The sequence below is a fragment of the Oncorhynchus keta genome, chromosome 33, assembly GCF_023373465.1.
Source record: "Oncorhynchus keta strain PuntledgeMale-10-30-2019 chromosome 33, Oket_V2, whole genome shotgun sequence".
NCBI lineage: Eukaryota > Metazoa > Chordata > Actinopteri > Salmoniformes > Salmonidae > Oncorhynchus > Oncorhynchus keta.
Window position 1 is genome coordinate 4,140,890 of NC_068453.1, and position 20,923 is coordinate 4,161,812.

General features: G+C 44.4%; 1 protein-coding gene across 1 annotated transcript in view; it reads right to left on the reverse strand.

The window, feature by feature from the left end:
- LOC118366065 (cilia- and flagella-associated protein 54) overlaps positions 1 to 20,923 on the reverse strand; it is a 64,120-nt gene that overhangs the window by 37,571 nt on the left and 5,626 nt on the right. Inside the window, exons 8-15 of the mRNA XM_052491605.1 lie at positions 19,544 to 19,736; positions 17,933 to 18,031; positions 10,189 to 10,304; positions 9,800 to 9,917; positions 9,598 to 9,686; positions 9,360 to 9,497; positions 6,723 to 6,873; positions 3,550 to 3,749 (exon numbers count right to left, since the gene is read on the reverse strand). Coding sequence (XP_052347565.1) covers positions 3,550 to 3,749; positions 6,723 to 6,873; positions 9,360 to 9,497; positions 9,598 to 9,686; positions 9,800 to 9,917; positions 10,189 to 10,304; positions 17,933 to 18,031; positions 19,544 to 19,736 — 1,104 coding nt within the window. The remainder of the gene's footprint in view (positions 1 to 3,549; positions 3,750 to 6,722; positions 6,874 to 9,359; positions 9,498 to 9,597; positions 9,687 to 9,799; positions 9,918 to 10,188; positions 10,305 to 17,932; positions 18,032 to 19,543; positions 19,737 to 20,923) is intronic.

Genomic DNA, 20,923 nt, shown 5'->3' on the forward strand with positions numbered 1-20,923 from the left:
AATCATGCTTCATCATCTGGCAGTCCGACAGACAAATCTGGGTTTGGCAGATGCCAGGAGAATGCTACCTGCTTGAATGCATAGTGCCAACTGTACATTTGGGTGGAGAAGGAACCTTTTGGATGAATTGGAGCGCCGACTGCGAGCCAGGCCAAATCGCCCAACATCAGTGCTCGACCTCACTAATGCACTTGTGGCTGAATGGAAGCAAGTCCCCACAGCAATGATCCAACATCTAGTGGAAAGCCTTCCCAGAAGAGTAGAGGCTGTTATAGTAGCAAAGGGGGGACCAACTCCATATTAATGCCCATGATTTTGGAATGAGAGGTTCGACAGGTGTCCACATACTTTTGGTCATGTAGTGTATGATATATACAAGTGGATGTCACAGATCCAACACTATTAGTATACACTCTAGTTGGTTGAGTGATAACCCGAGTCATGTTACAAGCATTAGTAACAGTAAGAAGCTTCCTCTTGAGAGGAAAACTAGATAATAACCAGTCAGTGTTCAGGTCACCAAGAAAATATATTTATCTGTTAGCATCACAGACCTTATCTAACATCACACACATATTCTCCAGATATTCGACAGTTTGCACTTGGTGACCTATAGCAGCACCCTAAAAGAAGAGGCTTCAGAGGAGGCAGGTGAACAGCACTTCTATCCTCTCAGAGTTTTACAGGAATATGGTTCAGAATATATACAGCAACACTGTATAGCTCGGCTGCAGCAGGGTTCTCTATTCTTTGTGCAACTTCTGCAAAGCTGTCTTGCTGGACTGTTGGTCTATTCTGATTGGGGTGCTGTCCTGTTAGCATGGTGGGGTGCAGTCTGCCCTAGAAGGTTGGGGCCCGATCACAGGCTGGGATCATGGCTGGAAATTTCCACTGTCCCCTCTTTGAAAGTGCTGTATCTCCCTCATTTTTCAGAGTAGAAGCCTGAAACAATGCCTAAAGACTGGCCACATGTAGAAGAAGCCATAGAGATCGTGAACTGGGTCCTAAGTCTTTGTATGGTGGATAGGCTTTCAATGGAAGAACAGCCTTTCAAAATAATAGTACTTCCTGTGTCAGGACCCGGTTACGAACCCGGGTCTCCGGAGTGAGAAACAGTCACTTAACCAACTGAGCGACGAATAGTCAGCAGAACCCAGAAGATGAGGCAGACACAGCAGTACTTGAGACGGTGTATTTAATGAAGTAAAACGTAAAGTTCTTCAGGAAAACATGTAACTCCACAACCTCAAAAGGAATTCCACAAGAACAAAGGTAATCCTCCAAGACAAAAAGGTAAATCCACAAGGTGGAAGGTAAAGCACAAAAAAGCCTCAAAAGATACTCAAAAAACAAACAAACAAGAACAAAAAACAGAATTCCACAAGAGAGTCCACCGGGAACAACAAGAGTTCACAGAGTACTAGGGCTGGGTGCTAACATACAAACACAGAGCACAGAACTGAGGAAAACAAAGGGTTTAAATATAATCAGGGGAAACGAGGCACAGGTGCAAATAATAATGGGGATCAAGGGAAAACAAAAGGTCAAAAGGCACAATGGGGGCATCTAGTGACCAAAAACCGGAACAACCCTGGCCAAATCCTGACATCCTGGAAGGATTTTCCTCAGGTTTTCGCCTGCCATGTCAGTTCTGTTATACTCACAGACATTATTTTAACAGTTTTGGAAACTTTAGAGTGTTTTCTATCCAAATCTACTAATTATATGCATATCCTAGCTTCTGGGCCTGAGTAGCAGGCAGTTTAGTTTGGACACCCTTTTCATCCAAAATTCTGAATGCTGCCCCCTACCCTAGTGAAGTTAACTGCCTTCGTCAGTGGCAGAACAACATACTTTTACCTTGAAAGCTTGGGGATTCAACCCAGCAACCTTTCGGTTACTGGCCCAACGCTCTAACCACTAGGCTACCTGCCGCCCCAGGTTGTTAATTTACAGGGTTGCTACTGTGTGTAAAATGGTTAGACTCAACCAGACCAGAAAATGGTAAGACCCTCAAACTCTCGAGTTAAGAAGATAAAGACTACATCGGAACATTCAGTCTGCAGCTGTTTAAGTATACCTTTGAAGGATCCAGTCTAACGAAGATGAGAGGGGAAGAACATTTCCCTATCAAAAGACCATTGGTACGTCTGATGTATCCATTCTAAAAGACACTTCCATAACAAAGGAATACCTACTACAACTACTAAGGACATGGTCCAGAGACTTGCACAACTAGAGACTTTCTGTCAAACTATTCGTCACAGACTGATCGGGCGATTTCAACAGAGCGAGACGACAAAGACATACAAGTGTAAATATGTACTTTGCATTTCTAAATCCGAATGAGCGGTTGTCAGGGTGCTAAATATCCACACTTACGATGAGAGTACTTTAAACTTTGTCTCTCCTTCCCCACTCTTTCTTTCCCCACCCCTTTTCATTGTGTACCCAGCCGTCATATCGGGTTTGTCCACTAGGGACTTTTCATTACATTGTTAGTAATCAACGTATAATCTATCCTGTGTGTGTGTTTATGTCACTCTTTGTGATTATTCTAAATAATTATGACAATTTGTGTAAACTGATTCATCATGGAGACTTGGGTTCATGCAGATTTATAGGATATTACGACATTCAGAATGAAACTGAAATAGGAGCAAATTATTGATAGATAGATGATGGATTGTATATTGAGATATTCTGATATTTTTTTGTTAATTCCGGAAACGGTAACTCGTTAAATAAACATTTCCCGTGGTGCCCTAGATTAATACTTAAGTAATTGTTATGATTAATTTAATTGCGTAATAATTGAATGTTGTATGTAATTATTCGATGAATAGCCGCCACCGCATTAATGGTAGCAACGTCACGACACGCCATAAACATGTATACTCCTGGAGTAACTTGTTGTCGGTTTGGCAGGAGGCCTTGGCCAATGGGAGGTCAAGGGTGAAGAGCTGAGGGGACAATAAAAGGCTACTCTAAAATATGAAGTTTTGGCACACAATGCCACAGATGTCTCAATTAGCATGTTGACTGCAAGAATGTCCACTACAGCTGTTGTCAGTGAATTGAATGTCAATTTCTCCACCATAAGCCACCCCCCATAACCAAAATTGTTTCAGTAAGAGGAGGGCAATGATCGGTGTCATTTTGGTTTACCGTCCCAGCTCTAGTTAGTGTTCTTATCTATCAGATTGTATAATCTACCTTGCTCTCTCCTCTATCTCCTCTGGCAACAGCCCGACTCAGAGGCGCACATGTGGATAGCTCTCTTGAAAATTTGCCTTGCATATTATTTGATGATCAATTGTTTGTCTTTTGTTGCCGTGGTGGCAACAATTAAGCAGCGGCACGGTATAACGGTAAAACACTGTAGTCATCTCGACGCAATTTGTAAGATCTTTGAAAATTGAACATTTTAAGACGTATTAAGGCCTTTAAATCAGATGAATGAATTTAAGACTTTTTAAGACTGTAAGTATGTACTTTATTTGCTGTGCAGGAGAGGAGATATCATTAGGTGTTAAGGTGAGGTCTTACCTGCATGAAGACCATGTCGGAGATGGCTGATCCATCACAGGGCAGTAGTCTGGTCCAGCCTCTGATCACTCCCTCCAGACCTCTCTCTACCACGTTCCACACGGACTGCAGCTGCTCCACTGTCGACTTCTTGAACATTGAAAAAGTCTCTGTGTTTTTCTCTGTGGGTGTCGACTCCAAGCTGTCGTCTTCGCTTGAGGCTGTGGGACAACATGGGAAAAATACATCACTGCAGATCCATGGACCTAGGTACACTGACATTGGAGAAGAGTCAGGGAAAATCTGGAATGAGACCATCATTTCAATATAGTGCAAGGGTGATCATACAGTTCAGAAAATCTTCGGACCCCTTGACCTTTTCCACCTTTTGTTATGTTACAGCCTCATTCTAAAATTGATTGTTTTTTCCCCCTCATCAATCTACACACAATACCTCATAATTAGTGAGGAATGGGGGCCGAGGTCAGATCAGGTCACTGATAAGGTTGGACAGCTGTGGATTAGTGAGGAATGTGGGCCGAGGCCAGGTCACTGATAAAGTTGGACAGCTGTGGATTAGTGAGGAATGTGGACCGAGGTCAGGTCAGGTCACTGATAAGGGTGGACAGCTGTGGATTAGTGAGGAATGTGGGCCGAGGTCAGGTCACTGATAAGGTTGGACAGCTGTGGATTAGTGAGGAATGGGGGCCGAGGTCAGGTCAGGTCACATGAAGGGGGAAGGAACAGTTTATTACACACATCACTTAAATTCCTGCCTAGCAACAAAGATGTAGTTTTTAGAGAAAATACAAATATATGTACTCATGTAAACATGTCTTCGTAGCTGTTTGACCCATTGGGAGAATAAACTTAGTTTATTCACCCAAGTGTATAGGGTTGAGTGTAGGGGACAGTATTTTGATGTTTGGATGAAAAACGTACCCAAATGAAACTGCCTATTTCTCAGGCCCAGATGCTAAAATACATATTGTCAGATTAGGATAGAAAACACTCTAACGTGTCCAAAACTGTCAAAATATGGTCTGTGAGTATAACAGAACTGATATTGCGGGCAAAAACCTGAGGAAAATCCAACCAGTAAGTGCCTCTTATTTTGAAAAGTCCCTATTCCATTGCATGCCTTCCCTCCATTTGAAGGGATATCAACCAGATTCCTTTCCCTATGACTTCCACACGGTGTGAACAGTCTTTAGGCATAGTTTCAGCATTTTATTCTGAAAAATGAGCGAGAACGATTACGTTGCGTCAGTGGATGGCGGTGTGTCCCCAGAGTTTTGCATGCGCGAGCAGCTTGGAGCAGACATTTTCTCTCTCTCTCCTATTGAAAAATCTACGGTCCGGTTGAAATATGATCGATTATTTATTGTAAAAACAACCTGAGGATTGATTAGAAAAAACGTTTGACATCTTTCAAAGAAACTTTACGGATACTATTTGGAATTTTCGTCTGCCCCGTCGTGACCTGCACGAGCCTGTGGATTACTAAACAAAATGTGCCAACCAAATGGAGGTTTTTGTATATAAAAATAATCTTTATCGAACAAAAGGAACATTTATTGTGTAACTGGGAGTAAGCGATTCATTTTATTGCTTTTCTGACTTTCGTGACCAATCTACTTTGCTGCTAGCTGTTTCTAATGTTTTGTCTGCTGAGAGAGATGTCCTCACATAAACCCTTGGTTTGCTTTCACTGTAAAGCTTTTTTTAAATCTGACACGCCAGGGGGATTATCAACAAGCTAAACTGTGTTTTGCTATATTGCAATTGTGATTTCATGAAAATTAAATATTTGTAGTAATTTAATTTGAATTTGGCGCTCTGCAATTCAGCAGATGTTGACGAAAATGATCCCGCTAACAGGATGGGTGTGTCAAGAAATTAAACTTTTCCTAGTCGTCCGTTAGTTTTTTGCTTTGTTTATTTAGAACCTAAAAGGTTCAAGTCCGGGCTCTGGCTAGGCCATTAAAGGACATTCAGAGACTTGCCCCGAAGCCACTCCTTCGTTGTCTTGGCTTGTGCTTGGAGTCGTTGTCCTGTTGGAAGGTGAACCTAAGCCCAGGCCTGAGGTCCTGAGCACTCTGGAGCAGGTTTTCATCAAGGATCTCTCTGTACTTCGCTCTATTAATCTTTGCCTCGATCCTGACTCGTCTCCCAGTCCCTACCGCTGAAAAACATATCCACACAGCATGATGCTGTCACCACAATGCACCACCGTAGGGATGGTGCCAGGTTTCCTCCAGACGTGACGCTTGGCATTCAGGCCAAATAGTTCAATCTTGGTTTCATCAGACCAGAGAATCTTGTTTCTCATGGTCTGAGTCTTTAGGGGCTTTTTGGCAAACTCCAAGCAGGCTGTCATGTACCTTCCAAATCATTTCCAATCAATTGAATTTACCACAGGTGGATTCCAATCAAGTTGTCGAAACATGGCCTCCCGGGTGGCGCAGTGGTTAAGGGCGCTGTACTGCAGTGCCAGCTGTGCCATCAGAGTCCCGGGGTTTGCGCCCAGGCTCTGTCGTAACCGGCTGCGACCGGGAGGTCCGTGGGGCGACGCACAATTGGCCTAGCGTCGTCCAGGTTAGGGAGGGCTTGGTTGGTAGGGATGTCCTTGTCTCATCGCGCACCAGCGACTCCTGTGGCGCGCCGGGCGCAGTGAGCGCTAACCAAGGTTACCAGGTGCACGGTGTACCCTCCGACACATTGGTGCGGCTGGCTTCCAGGTTGGATTCGCGCTGTGTTAAGAAGCAGTACGGCTGGTTGGGTTGTGTATCGGAGGACGCATGACTTTCAACCTTCGTCTCTCCCAAGCCCGTACGGAGTTGTAGTGATGAGACAAGATAGTAGCTACTACAACAATTGGATACCACGAAATTGGGGAGAAAAAAAAAAAAGGAAAACAAAAGTTGTCGAAACATTTCAAGGATGATCAATGGACTCAAAGTCTCAGAGGAAAGGGTCTGAATACTTATGTAAATAAGGTATTTCTGTTTTTAATTTTTTATAAATTTGCTGAAATTGATAACCTGTTTTCGCTTTGTCGTTATGGGGTATTGTGTATACATTGCTGAGGGTGTTTTTTTATTTCATCAATTTTAGAATAAGGCTGTAACATAACAAAATGTGGAAAAAGTCAAGGGTTCTGAAATAAGTGTGGTAGTGGTGGTAGTAACTACCTGTCTTCCTGCCTGAATGGACAGTGGAGTCAGCAGTGCTCTCCAGCACCATGGCCAGCCTGATGGTCATCTCAGCTAACACCATGGGATCTGAGTCAGCCAGCTCACACACATGAGCCACCTCACTGAGCACAGACAGGGTCCACACCCACTACACAGAGAGAGAGAGAGAGTAACACATTAAATAAGTAGCTATCATGTACAGTACATATTTGCAGAGACTGATTTGTGTAGAGCAGTGGTTCCCAAACTTTTTTATAGTCCCGTACCACTTCAAACATTCAAACTCCAGCGGTGTACCCCCTCTATCACCAGGGTCAGTCAGCGCACTCTCAACTCTCTTTTGCCATCATTGTAAGGCTGCCAAACACACAGTATATGATCTATTTATTAAACATTAGAATGACTGTGAATTTGTCACAACCCGGCTCCTGGGAAGTGAAAAAGACCTCTTATAGGGCCAGGGCACAAATAATAATATAATAATAATCAATAATTTGCTCTTTATTTAACCATCTTACATATAAAACTATATTTGTTCATCGAAAATGGTGAATAACTCACCACAGGTTAATGAGAAGGGTGTGCTGGAAAGGGATGCAGGTAACTCTGCAATGTTGGGTTGTATTGGAGAGAGTCTCAGTCTTAAATCATTTTTCACACAGTCTGTGCCTATATTTAGTTTTCGTGCTAGTGAGGGCTGAGAATCCACTCTCACATAGGTACGTGGTTGCAAAGGGCATCAGTGTCTTAACAGCACGATTTGTCTGGGCAAGAAACTCTGAGCGCAGCCCTGTCCAGAAATCTGGCAATGGCTTCTGATTAAATTCAATTTTCACAGAACCGCTTGTTGCAATTTCGATGAGGTTCTCTTGTTCAGATATCGGTAAGTGGACTGGTGGCAGGGCATGAAAGGGATAACGAATCCAGTTGTTTGTGTCATCCATTTCTGGAAAGTACCTGCGTAATTCCACACCCAGCTCACTCAGGTGTTTCGCTATATCACATTTGACATTGTTCGTAAGCTTGAGTTCATTTGCACACAAAAAATCATAATGACGGAAAGACCTGTGTGAAGTCCTTGTTAATGTAGACAGAGAAGAGCTCCAACTTCTTAATAATTTTGTCCCGCACATTGAATATAGTTGCAGAGTCCCTGCAATCCTAGATTCAGAACATCACCCAGATAGACCAGTCGTGTGACAAACTCAAGAGCCTCTCGGTGGATTCTGCAGTGTACCCAAGTGGCGTCGGGAGCAACTGCTTGAACGCGATGGTCAGTCCAAAGTCTCCCTGTTGGCTTTTGCTCCATCAAAACAGATACCAATAATCTTGACCACTAAAGTCCATTTGAAGCACAAAGCTGTCAGTACTTTATAAATATCCTCTCCTGTTGTCCTGGTTTCCAGTGGTTTACAGAAGAGGATGTCTTCTTTAATTGACCCCCAAAATACGGACATATAAGAGTTGCCAGGCCCGCCACGTCTGTTGACACATCCAGCTGTAACACATAGATTTCACTGGCTTGTATGCGAAGCAATAAATGTTTCAAAACATCTTCTGCCATCTCACTGATGCGTCGCGAAACAGTGTTGTTTGATGAAGACATTGTATAGTTTTTTTTGCCTTTTCCCCCTGCATTGTACCAGCCATATCCGCAGCAGCAGGAAGAATGAAGTCCTCCACAATAGTATGGGGCTTGCCTGTCCTAGCCACTCGGTAGCTCACCATATAAGATGCTTCTAACCCCTTCTTATTAATGGTATCTGTTGCTTTTATACATGTCTTACTACTCTAAAGTCATCTTAATTCTCGCTCAAAAAACACCTGTGGCTTATTTTTCAAATTGGCATGTTTTGTTTCTAAATGTCTGAGCAAGAGTGACAGTTTCATCGAGTTGTGAAATAGTACTTTTACACATATAAAACACTGTGGCTGAAGAAAGGCACTACTCCCAATATAAGTGAAGCCCAAATCAATGTAGTTCTCATCATATTGGCGCCTCTTTGATGGTCCAACGTCTGTCTGTTGTTCGGTGCTTTCCCGGGTAAGGGGGCAGTAGCTCTTCGGCTGCATCAGATTTACAACTGTCAGTGCTAGCATTGGATGTGATCGTGGAAGCAGAACAACTTGTGTCGTCAACAGGTGCAAGTGTAGTACTGCTGGTAGTATCAGTACTACTAGAGCTGGTATGTGTCTCTATGGACACGGGTCTAACTTTTTATTTTTTTTATTTTATATAATTCGTATATTTTAGAGCAAACAGAATGAGCAGCAGCTACATTTGGCTACATATGGACCGTTAGTGGAATTCCCGTGAGAGAGTAACAGTTAATGTGATTGGATGTTAATTATTTGACTAGGCTACCTGTATTTGACTTTGTGCTGTTATTTCGCTCAACGCTAGATGGTTTAATTGTATTTTTGGCAGTGAAACAGGGCTACTCAGGTGAGAAAAAAACCTCCTCCAAATGTATATCCCTGTTGGAAAATATAAATGTATTGTTTGAAAAAATATATATATATATATATATATTTTTTTTTTTAAATGTGAATCACTTTTTTGTTTGGCGTACCCCAGACGGGTATGTACAAGCAATGCCAAGTTTAGGAAAACCTGGTGTAGAGCTACTGTACCTTGTCCAGGTTCTCCATCTTGCCCAGGAAGTGTATAGGGTCCCAGTGTCGAACCTGGACTCTCTGGAAAATGATCTTACATTTAGACCAGAGGTACAGCACTATGTCCATCACCAGGTCTCTGTCAGGTTGCACGTCCTATACAACGATGAAAGATACACACAGGTATTCAGGAAGCAGTCACTGATTAAATATGGAATAGATAGATACTATTGGATTCTACAAAGCACTGTCTAACCTGAGCTGAACCACAGACACAGCTGTATAAGGCCTGCACCAGACCAACGAACTCCTCACTCATAACCACTCCCAGATGCCTGTCCTTCTCTGTGGAGACACCACAACACACAACATCTTAAATCACTGTCCAGCACTCTTTTGTTATATGCCATTTCAAAAGTTCTACAGCTAGTTGACAGAAGTATCGACAGCTACAGTACCAGACACAGTGTCGTCCTTGGTGTTGAGTCTGATCTTCTGTGTAGACATGAGGCGCTCCATGGAGTCCAGCAACCTCAGCTCCAGCTCTGACTTCCTAAAAGACCTCCCCTCCATTCTCTGTCCGCACACGCACAAGTCGTACATTATAACTGTGCATTATAACTGGAATCTAGTCATTCTCACTCCACAAGCATTACAGTAGTTGCTACAGTAGGACCATTTTTATCTGGACACAATGATTCTTCTGACCCAAATGTTTTAACCCAGTATATGTTGATCTCATAGATCTAGATCCAGAAGACGTATGGCTTAGTTAGTCAACTGTGTATGTAACTGATACGACATAATTGTATGAAGCCAGTCCCAGTAGAGGTGTGTTGTGACTTACAGGCAGTACGGTGTGCTGCAGTGTGTCAGAGAGGATACAGAACATGTCCCACTGCTCATATCGAAACAGCAGCTTGACAAACTTCACCGCTGCATCCAAAGACACCTTGTTCTCCCCTGGGGGTACAAAGCAAAACAGGATAGTCCTCTCGTCACTTTTTTTCCAGGAAGTTCTGGTATCCATTAGGATAGTCAGTAAAAAAACATACATCCAGTATTAAATCGTTTTTTCATATGTATTCAAATCAACCCACTAATACCATCACCAAATGTCATTATTGACAACATTCACATATTTTAGATATCTTGCTAGAAGAAACATTTAGGTGGAAATTGCCTTCAATTCCTAGTAGTTTTTAAGTTCACCGCATTGTGACTGCTATAGTAGCGTGGCTACCCCCTCCCTCCCTCCCCCGGCCCCTGGGAACAAACACACACTGGTCAACGCGGGTTAGCAGTTGCAGAACAATAGTGTAGGAGGCTGCTGCCACTATTTATCTAAATAATGTGCACCTCTATAGCACTGGCAAGCAGTGTTTTGCTAAGAAAACTGGCTTGTGTAAAATATACTTTGCGTGCTTGCTCGGCTGGCTGAAAGACGTTTTATTGATGGTCCCTAATGAAGTTAACATAGTGATAGGCCTATATTTTTTAGATACACTATATACAGTGGGGCAAAAAAGTATTTAGTCAGCCACCAATTGTGCAAGTTCTCCCACTTAAAAAGATGAGAGAGGCCTGTCATTTTCATCATAGGTACACTTCAACTATGACAGACAAAATGAAAAGGAAAAAAATCTAGACAATCACATTGTGGGATTTTTTTATGAATTTATTTGCAAATTATGGTGGAAAATAAGTATTTGGTCACCTACAAACAAGCAGGATTTCTGGCTCTCACAGACCTGTAACTTCTTCTTTAAGAGGCTCCTCTGTCCTCCACTCGTTACCTATATTAATGGCACCTATTTGAACTTGTTATCAGAATAAAAGACACCTGTCCACAACCTCAAACAGTCACACTCCAAACTCCACTTTGGTCAAGACCAAAGAGCTGTCAAAGGACACCAGAAACAAAATTGTAGACCTGCACCAGGCTGGGAAGACTGAATCTGCAATAGGTAAGCAGCTTGGTTTGAAGAAATCAACTGTGGGAGCAATTATTAGGAAATGGAAGACATACAAGACCACTGATAATCTACCTCGATCTGGGGCTCCACGCAAGATCTCACCCTGTGGGATCAAAATGATCACAAAATGCAAAAATCCCAGAACCACACGGGGGACCTAGTGAATGACCTGCAGAGAGCTGGGACCAAAGTAACAAAGCCTACCATCAGTAACACACTACGCCGCCAGGGACTCAAATCCTGCAGTGCCAGACGTGTCCTCCTGCTTAAACCAGTACATGTCCAGGCCCATCTGAAGTTTGCTAGAGAGCATTTGGATGATCCAGAAGAAGATTGGGAGAATGTCATATGGTCAGATGAAACCAAAATAGAACTTTTTGGTAAAAACTCAACTCGTCGTGTTTGGAAGAAAAAGAATGCTGAGTTGCATCCAAAGAACACAATACCTACTGTGAAGCATGGGGGTGGAAACATCATGCTTTGGGGCTGTTTTTCTGCAAAGGGACCAGGACGACTGATCCGTGTAAAGGAAAGAATGAATGGGGCCATGTATCGTGAGATTTTGAGTGAAAACCTCCTTCCATCAGCAAGGGTATTGAATATGAAACGTGGCTGGGTCTTTCAGCATGACAATGATCCCAAACACACCGCCCGGGCAACGAAGGAGTGGCTTCGTAAGAAGCATTTCAAGGTCCTGGAGTGGCCTAGCCAGTCTCCAGATCTCAACCCCATAGAAAATCTTTGGAGCGAGTTGAAAGTCCGTGTTGCACAGCAACAGCCCCAAAACATCACTGCTCTAGAGGAGATCTGTATGGAGGAATGGGCCAAAATACCAGCAACAGTGTGTGAAAGCCTTGTGAAGACTTACAGAAAACATATTTTCCACTATAATTTGCAAATAAATTCATTAAAAATCCTACAATGTGATTTTCTGGAATTTATTTTCTCATTTTGTCTGTAATAGTTGAAGTGTACCTATGATAAATTACAGGCCTCTCTCAAATTTTTAAGTGGGAGAATTTGCACAATTGGTGGCTGACTAAATACTTTTTTGCCCCACTGTATACACTAAAGTACCCCTTCAAATTTGTGGATTTGGCTATTTCAGCCACACCTGTTGCTGAGAGGTTGCTGACAAATTCAGGCACACAGCCATGCAATCTCCATAGACAAACATTGGCAGTAGAATGGCCTGTACTGAAGAGCTCAGTTACTTTTAACATGGCACTGTCATAGATTGCCACCTTTTCAACAAGTCAGTTTATCAAACTTCTGCCCTGCTAGAACTTCCCCGGTCAACTGAAAGTGCTGATATTGTGAAGTGGAAACCTCTAGGAGCAACAACGGCTCAGCCGCAAAGTGGTAGGCCACACAAGCTCACAGAACGGGACCACCGGGTGCTGAAACACATAAAAAATTGTCTGTCCTCGGTTGCAACACTCACTATTGAGTTTAAAACTGCCTCTGGAAGCAGCGTCAGTAGTTAGTAGTTTTTGTGGCGAGTAGTTGTGGTCAGCAGTTAGTGTTCAGCAGTTCTTGTGGTGAGCAGTTGTGTGGTTGTGGTCAGTAGTTGTGGTTAGAAGTTGTCAGTAGTTGTGGTTGTGGTCAGTAGTTGTGGTTGGTAGTTTTTGTTGTCAGTAGTTGTGGTCAGTAGTTGTATGGTTGTTTTGCAGGTTCTTTGGGACCTACAGTATGGATGTGGTGAGTGGCTGTGGTCCGTAGTTGTGGTCAGTAGTTGTATGGTTGTTTTGCAGGTTCTTTGGGACCTACAGTATGGATGTGGTGAGTGGCTGTGGTCCGTAGTTGTGGTCAGTAGTTGTATGGTTGTTTTGCAGGTTCTTTGGGACCTACAGTATGGATGTGGTGAGTGTGGTTGTGGTCAGTAGTTGTTGTCAGTAGTTGTATGGTTGTTTTTCAGGTTCTTTGGGACCTACAGTATGGATGTAGTGAGTGGTTGTGGTCAGTAGTTGTATGGTTGTTTTACAGGTTCTTTGGGACCTACGGTATGGATGTGGTGAGTGGTTGTGATCCGTAGTTGTGGTCAGGAGTTGTGTGGTTGTGGTCATTGATTATGGTCAGTAGTTGTGTGGTTGTGGTCAGTAGTTGTGGTGCATCCTCTTTGTGGCACCTGACCACATGACTGGAGAGTAGTCCAGCTGCGACAAAACTAGTGCCTGTAGGACCTGCCTTGTTGATAGTGGTGTTAAGAAGGCAGAGCATCGGATTATGACGGACAGACTTACATTTACATTTTACATTTAAGTCATTTAGCAGACGCTCTTATCCAGAGCGACTTACAAATTGGTGCATTCACCTTATGACATCCAGTGGAACAGCCACTTTACAATAGTGCATCTAAATCTTTTAGGGGGGGGGGGTGAGAAGGATTACTTATCCTATCCTAGGTATTCCTTAAAGAGGTGGGGTTTCAGGTGTCTCCGGAAGGTGGTGATTGACTCCGCTGTCCTGGCGTCGTGAGGGAGTTTGTTCCACCATTGGGGGGCCAGAGCAGCGAACAGTTTTGACTGGGCTGAGCGGGAACTGTACTTCCTCAGTGGTAGGGAGGCGAGCAGGCCAGAGGTGGATGAACGCAGTGCCCTTGTTTGGGTGTAGGGCCTGATCAGAGCCTGGAGGTACTGAGGTGCCGTTCACAGCTTTGGGCACCATGGTCTTGTAGCGGATGCAAGCTTCAACTGGAAGCCAGTGGAGAGAGCGGAGGAGGTGAGAACTTGGGAAGGTTGAACACCAGACGGGCTGGTTCTGGATGAGTTGTAGGGTTTAATGGCACGGGCAGGGAGCCCAGCCAACAGCGAGTTGCAGTAATCCAGACGGGAGATGACAAGTGCCTGGATTAGGTTTCCTGTGTGAGGCAGGGTCGTACTCTGCGGATGTTGTAGAGCATGACCTACAGGAACGGGCCACCGCCTTGATGTTAGTTGAGAACGACAGGGTGTTGTCCAGGATCACGCCATGGTTCTTAGCGCTCTGGGAGGAGGACACAATGGAGTTGTCAACCGTGAGAGATCATGGAACGGGCAGTCCTTCCCCGGGAGGAAGAGAGCTCCGTCTTGCCGAGGTTCAGTAGGTGGTGATCCGTCATCCACACTGATATGTCTGCCAGACATGCAGAGTTGCCACCTGGTCAGAAGGGGGAAAGGAGAAGATTAATTGTGTGTCGTCTGCATAGCAATGATAGGAGAGACCATGTGAGGTTATGACAAAGCCAAGTGACTTGGTGTATAGCGAGAATAGGAGAGGGCCTAGAACAGAGCCCTGGGGGACACCAGTGGTGAGAGCGCGTGGTGAGGAGACAGATTCTCGCCACGCCACCTGGTTCAGGTAGGACGCAATCAGCGTGGGCCGCGCCGGAGATGCCCAACTCGGAGAGGGTGGAGAGGAGGATCTGATGGTTCACAGTATCGAAGGCAGCCGATAGGTCTAGAAGGATGAGAGCAGAGGAGAGAGAGTTAGCTTTAGCAGTGCGGAGCGCCTCCGTGATACAGAGAAGAGCAGTCTCAGTTGAATGACTAGTCTTGAAACCTGACTGATTTGGATCAAGAAGGTCATTGGGAGAGCTGGCCAAGGACGGCACGTTCAAGAGTTTTGGAGAGAAAAGAAAGAAGGGATACTGGTCTGTAGTTGTTGACATCGGAGGGATCGAGTGTAGGTTTTTGCTCGCTCTCTTGAAGACGGAAGGGACGTAGCCAGCGGTCAGGGATGAGTTGATGAGCGAGGTGAGGTAAGGGAGAAGGTCTCCGGAAATGGTCTGGAGAAGAGAGGAGGGGATAGGGTCAAGCGGGCAGGTTGTTGGGCGGCCGGCCGTCACAAGACGCGAGATTTCAGGAGAGAGGGGAGAAGGAGGTCAGAGCACAGGGTAGGGCAGTGTGAGCAGAACCAGCGGTGCCGTTTGACTTAGCAAACGAGGATCGGATGTCGTCGACCTTCTTTTCAAAATGGTTGACGAAGTCATCTGCAGAGAGGGAGGAGGGGGGAGGAGGATTCAGGAGGGAGGAGAAGGTGGCAAAGAGCTTCCTAGGGTTAGAGGCAGATGCTTGGAATTGAGAGTGGTAGAAAATGGCTTTAGCAGCAGAGACAGAGGAGGAAAATGTAGAGAGGAGGGAGTGAAAGGATGCCAGGTCCGCAGGGAGGGAGTTTTCCTCCATTTCCGCTCGGCTGCCCGGAGCCCTGTTCTGTGAGCTCATCGAGCCACGGGGCGGGAGGGGAGGACCGAGCCGGCCTGGAGATAGGGGACATAGAGAGTCAAAGGATGCAGAAAGGGAGGAGAGGAGGGTTGAGGAGGCAGAATCAGGAGATAGGTTGGAGAAGGTTTGAGCAGAGGGAAGAGATGATAGGATGGAAGAGGAGAGAGTAGCGGGGGGAGAGAGAGCGAAGGTTGGGACGGCGCGATACCATCCGAGTAGGGGCAGTGTGGGAGGTGTTGGATGAGAGCGAGAGGGAAAAGGATACAAGGTAGTGGTCGGAGACTTGGGGGAGTTGCAATGAGGTTAGTGGAAGAACAGCATCTAGTAAAGATGAGGTCGAGCGTATTGCCTGCCTTGTGAGTAGGGGGAAGGTGAGAGGGTGAGGTCAAAAGAGGAGAGGAGTGGAAAGAAGGAGGCAGAGAGGAATGAGTCAAAGGTAGACGTGGGGAGGTTAAAGTCGCTCAGCACTGTGAGAGGTGAGCCGTCCTCAGGAAAGGAGCTTATCAAGGCATCAAGCTCATTGATGAACTCTCCGAGGGAACCTGGAGGGCGATAAATGATAAGGATGTTAAGCTTGAAAGGGCTGGTAACTGTGACAGCATGGAATTCAAAGGAGGCGATAGACAGATGGGTAAGGGGAGAAAGAGAGAATGACCACTTGGGAGAGATGAGGATCCCGGTGCCACCACCCCGCTGACCAGGAGCTCTCGGCTTCTCATCTTAGCTACTGTTGCATCAACATGTTTTGACCATGACCCAGGGTTACTCCAAGCAGTTTAGTCACCTCAACTATATTTCTAAGATTTAGTTGAGGTTTAGTGAACAATGTGTTGCTTTTAGTTTGTAAAATATTAGGGACCAACTTATTTCTTGCCACCCATTCGGAAACTGACTGCAGCACTTTCTTAAGTGTTGCAGTAATTTCACTCGCTGTAGTAGCTGTGTTGAGTCATCTGCATACATAGACACACTGGCTTTACTCAAAGTTGTTCTGTGGCTGTGGTCAGTAGTTGTGTGGTTGTGGTCAGTAGTTGTGATCAGTAGTTGTGTGGATGTGGTCAGCAGTTGTGTAGTTGTGGTCAGTTGTTGTGGTAAATTGTGTGGTTGTGATCGGTAGTTTTGATCAGTAGTTGTATGGTTGTGGTCAGTAGTTGAGGTAAGTAGTTGTTGGGTCAGTAGTTGTGTGGATGTGGTCAGTAGTTGTGTGTTTGTGGTAAGTAATTGAGGTCAGTAGTTGTGTGGTTGTGGTCAGTACTTGCGATCCGTAGTTGTGGTCAGTAGTTGTGTGGTCAGTAGATCTGGTCAGTAGTTGTGTGCTTGTGGTCAGTAGTTGTGTGGTTGTGGTCAGTCGTAGGCATATTTTGGTCACTGTAGACCTCCATGTTAAAATTATAATATTCAACTGATTATATTTCAAAAAGTATGAGTATCAAAAATGTAAATGTAACCAACTCAAGTTAAACCTCTCTGCACGATATAAAGTTAAAATGGTATATTTTGCATAAAAGCTGAAGGAGTAGCGGTGGGAATAATAACAATAATAAGCAATTGAAGTATGACAAATAGTGGTGTGTTGTTTCGCAATCACACTAATCACAAGTTCAATAGCTCAATATAGTTCAATTGTTTTTAAATTGGCCTGTTTCGGCCTCCCGAGTTGTGCAGGGGTCTAAGGCACTGCATCACAGTGTTAGCTGTGCCACTAGAGATCCTGGTTCGAGTCCAGGCTCTGACACAGTCGACAGAGACCCACGGGGCGGCGCACAATTGGCCCAGCATCGTGCAGATTAGGGGAGGGTTTGGCCAGCCGTAATGTCCTTGTCCCAAAGTGCTCTAGCGACTTCTGTGGCGGGCCAGGCGAACACATGCTGACACGGTTGCCAGGTGTACAGTGTTTCCTCCGACACATGCGGCTGGCTTCCGGGTTAAGCGGCATTGTGTCAAGAAGCAGCGTGGATTAGCTGGGTCCTGTTTCAGAGGACGCATGCCTCTCCCGAGTCCGTACAGGAGTTGCAGCGATGGGACAAGACTGTAACTACCAATTGGATATGATGAAATTGGAGAGAGAAAGGGTAAAAAAAATAATTTTGAAAATAAACTTAAAATATTGGTCTGTTTCCCTGTTGCATACTTGAGAATACCACAGAGTTGGATAATAATTTGGTGAACTTGATCAATGTAATTTGTTTATTGATGGGCTACTTGGGGTTTCGCTACCTGTTCAGACACAAACATGCTTGATGGGCATACTTCAAATGACTAGGCGATAGCTTGAAGGGGTGGACTGATCATGTTGTTTTATACCAACAGACAGTGTAACATTAGGAAAAGTGGCCAATTTTGGTTTTAGGGTAAACTTCACCTTCAGCACCATACTAGCTAATATGGAAAGACAGTACTCCAAAGTTCTCACCAGCAGCCGCCATGTCCATCAGAGTAAAGTTGGCTGTCACTGCATTTAAACAGGTGGGGATACTGTCATCCCTGGCTCGCTCAGTGGACCCTCCAATTCCTAAACATACAATGAAGGGAAACAGCATCAATCTCAATCAGTCCAATCAATGGTAGTATTTTCCAACAGCCACTGTGAGACTACTGAAGTGTAGTCTAATGAAGCTAGCCTATGAGTGTGTGGGCTAAAGGATCTATCTTGCAAAATAGATTCTAAATCTCAACGATACTAACTGGGATAATGGTTATATACAGTGCATTCAGAAAGTATTAAGACCCCTTAACTTTTTACAATTGTATTATGTTACAGCCTTATTCCACTCAATCTACACACAATAACCCATAATGACAAAGCAAAAACAGTTTTTTAGATATGTTTGCAGATGTATTAAAAATGGACGGGGAGCATCGCTGCACAGCTATTTTCAGGTCTTTCCAGAGATGTTTCATTGGGTTAAAGTTATGCGTTCTGGCTGGGCCACTCAAGGACATTGAGAGACTTGTCACGAAGCCACTCCTTCGTTGTCATGGCTGTGGAAGGCGAACCTTTGCCCCAGTCTGAGGACCTGAATGCTCTGGAGCAGGTTTTCATCAAGGATCTCTCTGTACTTCGCTCCGTTCATCCTTTGCCTCGATCCTGACTCGTCTCCCAGTCCCTGCCGCTGATAAACATCCCAACAGCATGATGCTGCCACCACCATGCTTCACCGTAGGGATGGTGCCAGGTTTCCTCCAGATGTGATGCTTGGAATTCAGGCCAAAAATGTCAATCTTGGTTTCATCAGACCAGAGAATCTTGTTTCTCATGGTCTCAGAGTCTTTAGGTGCCTTTTGGCAAACTACAAGTGGGCTGTCATGTGCCTTTTCTGAGGAGTGGCATCCGTCTGACCACTCTACCATAAAGGCCTGACTGGTGGAGTGCTGCAGAGATGGTTGTCCTTCTGGAAGGTTCTCCCATCTCCAAGAGGAACTTTGGAGCTCTGTCAGAGTGAACATCGGGTTCTTGACCAAGGCCCTTTTCCTGCGATTCCTCAGTTTGGTGGTTCCAGACTTCTTCCATTTAAGAATGATGGAGGCCACTGTGTTCCTGAGGTCCTTCAATGCTGCAAAACATGTTTGGTACCCTTCCCCAGATCTATGCCTCAACACAATCCTGTCTTGGAGCTCTATGGACAATTCCTTCGACCTCACGGCTTGGTTTTTGCTCTGACATGCACTGTCAACTGTCAGACCTTATATAGATAGACATGTGTGTGCCTTTCCAAATAATTTCCAATCAATTGAATTTACCACAAGTAGACTCCAATCAAGTTGTAGAAACATCTCAAGGATGATCAATGGAAACAGGATGCACCTGAGCTTAATTTCAAGTCTCATAGCAAAAGGTCTGAATACTTATGTAAATAAGTTATTTATGTTTTTTATTTTTAATAAATTTGCAAAAATGTCAAAAAGACTTATCACTTATTTTTTTATTGAATCCATTTTGGAATAAGGCTGTAACATAACTAAATGTGGAAAACATCAAGAGGTCTAGAATAGTTGCCGAATGTAATGTAAGTACAATACTAACCAGACAGTATACTGATGCCTGCAGACATGAGTTCCAGGGAGACCTCCTGTATCTCTGGCTCCTCGGGCATGCCTGTCTGAAGTGGGCGACGGGAGGTGTCCCACAGCGCTTCCACTATTGCCAGGAACTGGGCAGCGTTCCCCTCAAACAGCTCCATCAACACTCGCTCTGTAGGGGTTCGAGGCCACGGCATCTAGAGAGGAGCGAGGGAAGGGGGAGATCGGGGGAGATAGAGAGAGAAAAAGAGAGAGAACGAGAACGCGAGAGAGAGTGAGAGAGCGAAATATTAGGACTATAGTTATCAAAATCCAGAAAATAGCTGTTAACTTCTATAACCACCTAAAAGGAAGCAATGCCCACACATTCCACCACAAACACAAACAGGCCCAATCAACACAATTAGACCCAACTAAAGCAAAGAAAGCAAAGAGATAACTATTTGACACACTGGAAAGAATCAACCAAAAAACGGAGCAAATTGGAATGTTATCTGGCCATAAATAGTAAGAGTAAATAGTGAAAAAAAAAAGTTTTTTAATCATTTTTAGATAACATTACACCAAATAATTTATTAAAACACACTGTTTTCCATTGAAGGTCGACAGTAGCCTCAACATCACTCTGTAGGGTAGAACCATGGTGTAGCTAGAGGACAGCTTCTGTCCTTCTTCGGGACATTGACTTCAATACAAAGCCTAGGAGGTTCTTGGTCCTCATCCCCTTCCATAGACCTACACAGTAATTATGACAACTTCCAGAGGACGTCCTCCAACCTATCAGAGCTCTTGCAGTATAAACTGACATGTTGTCCTGAAAAAATCTTCATCAAAATGCAATTTTTGGCAGAAATGCCTTCTGGAAGATGTGACCTTTCATGTGACTTAATAACAAAATGTTATGCCATCTGTAAATACAAATACAATTGTTAAATTATGAGCCTAGTTGGTTTAGCCACAGAAAAATACATGAACATTCCTGCTAGGCATGATTAGCTGAGATAATGGATGGGCTGGACATGCTGAGAGATGAGTTCGGATGGGTCTGCCATGTAGCACGCTTCTGTCTATAGCGTGAGCTTCTCAGTATGTGTAGATAATCCTGTCTAAATCGGCTTTTTTTTTTAAAGATTTAACGTTAACCATGAAGAACTGCAAAAGTGTTGCTACTGCTCTCAACAACATTGCTGCCCTGAATTTACCAGGTTCTATCGACAAAGATCAGTGGGAAAAAGTTGGGATGGACTACTTTCTGCACACCGTCATTGTAAACCGTAGTGGCTTGACACAACAGGTCAAACAAGCTGTAGCTAGCTACAAACAAAACGGAAAAGACACAGGACGTCTTACTTAGTTCACAGATCACTGAACCTGTACATAGCCC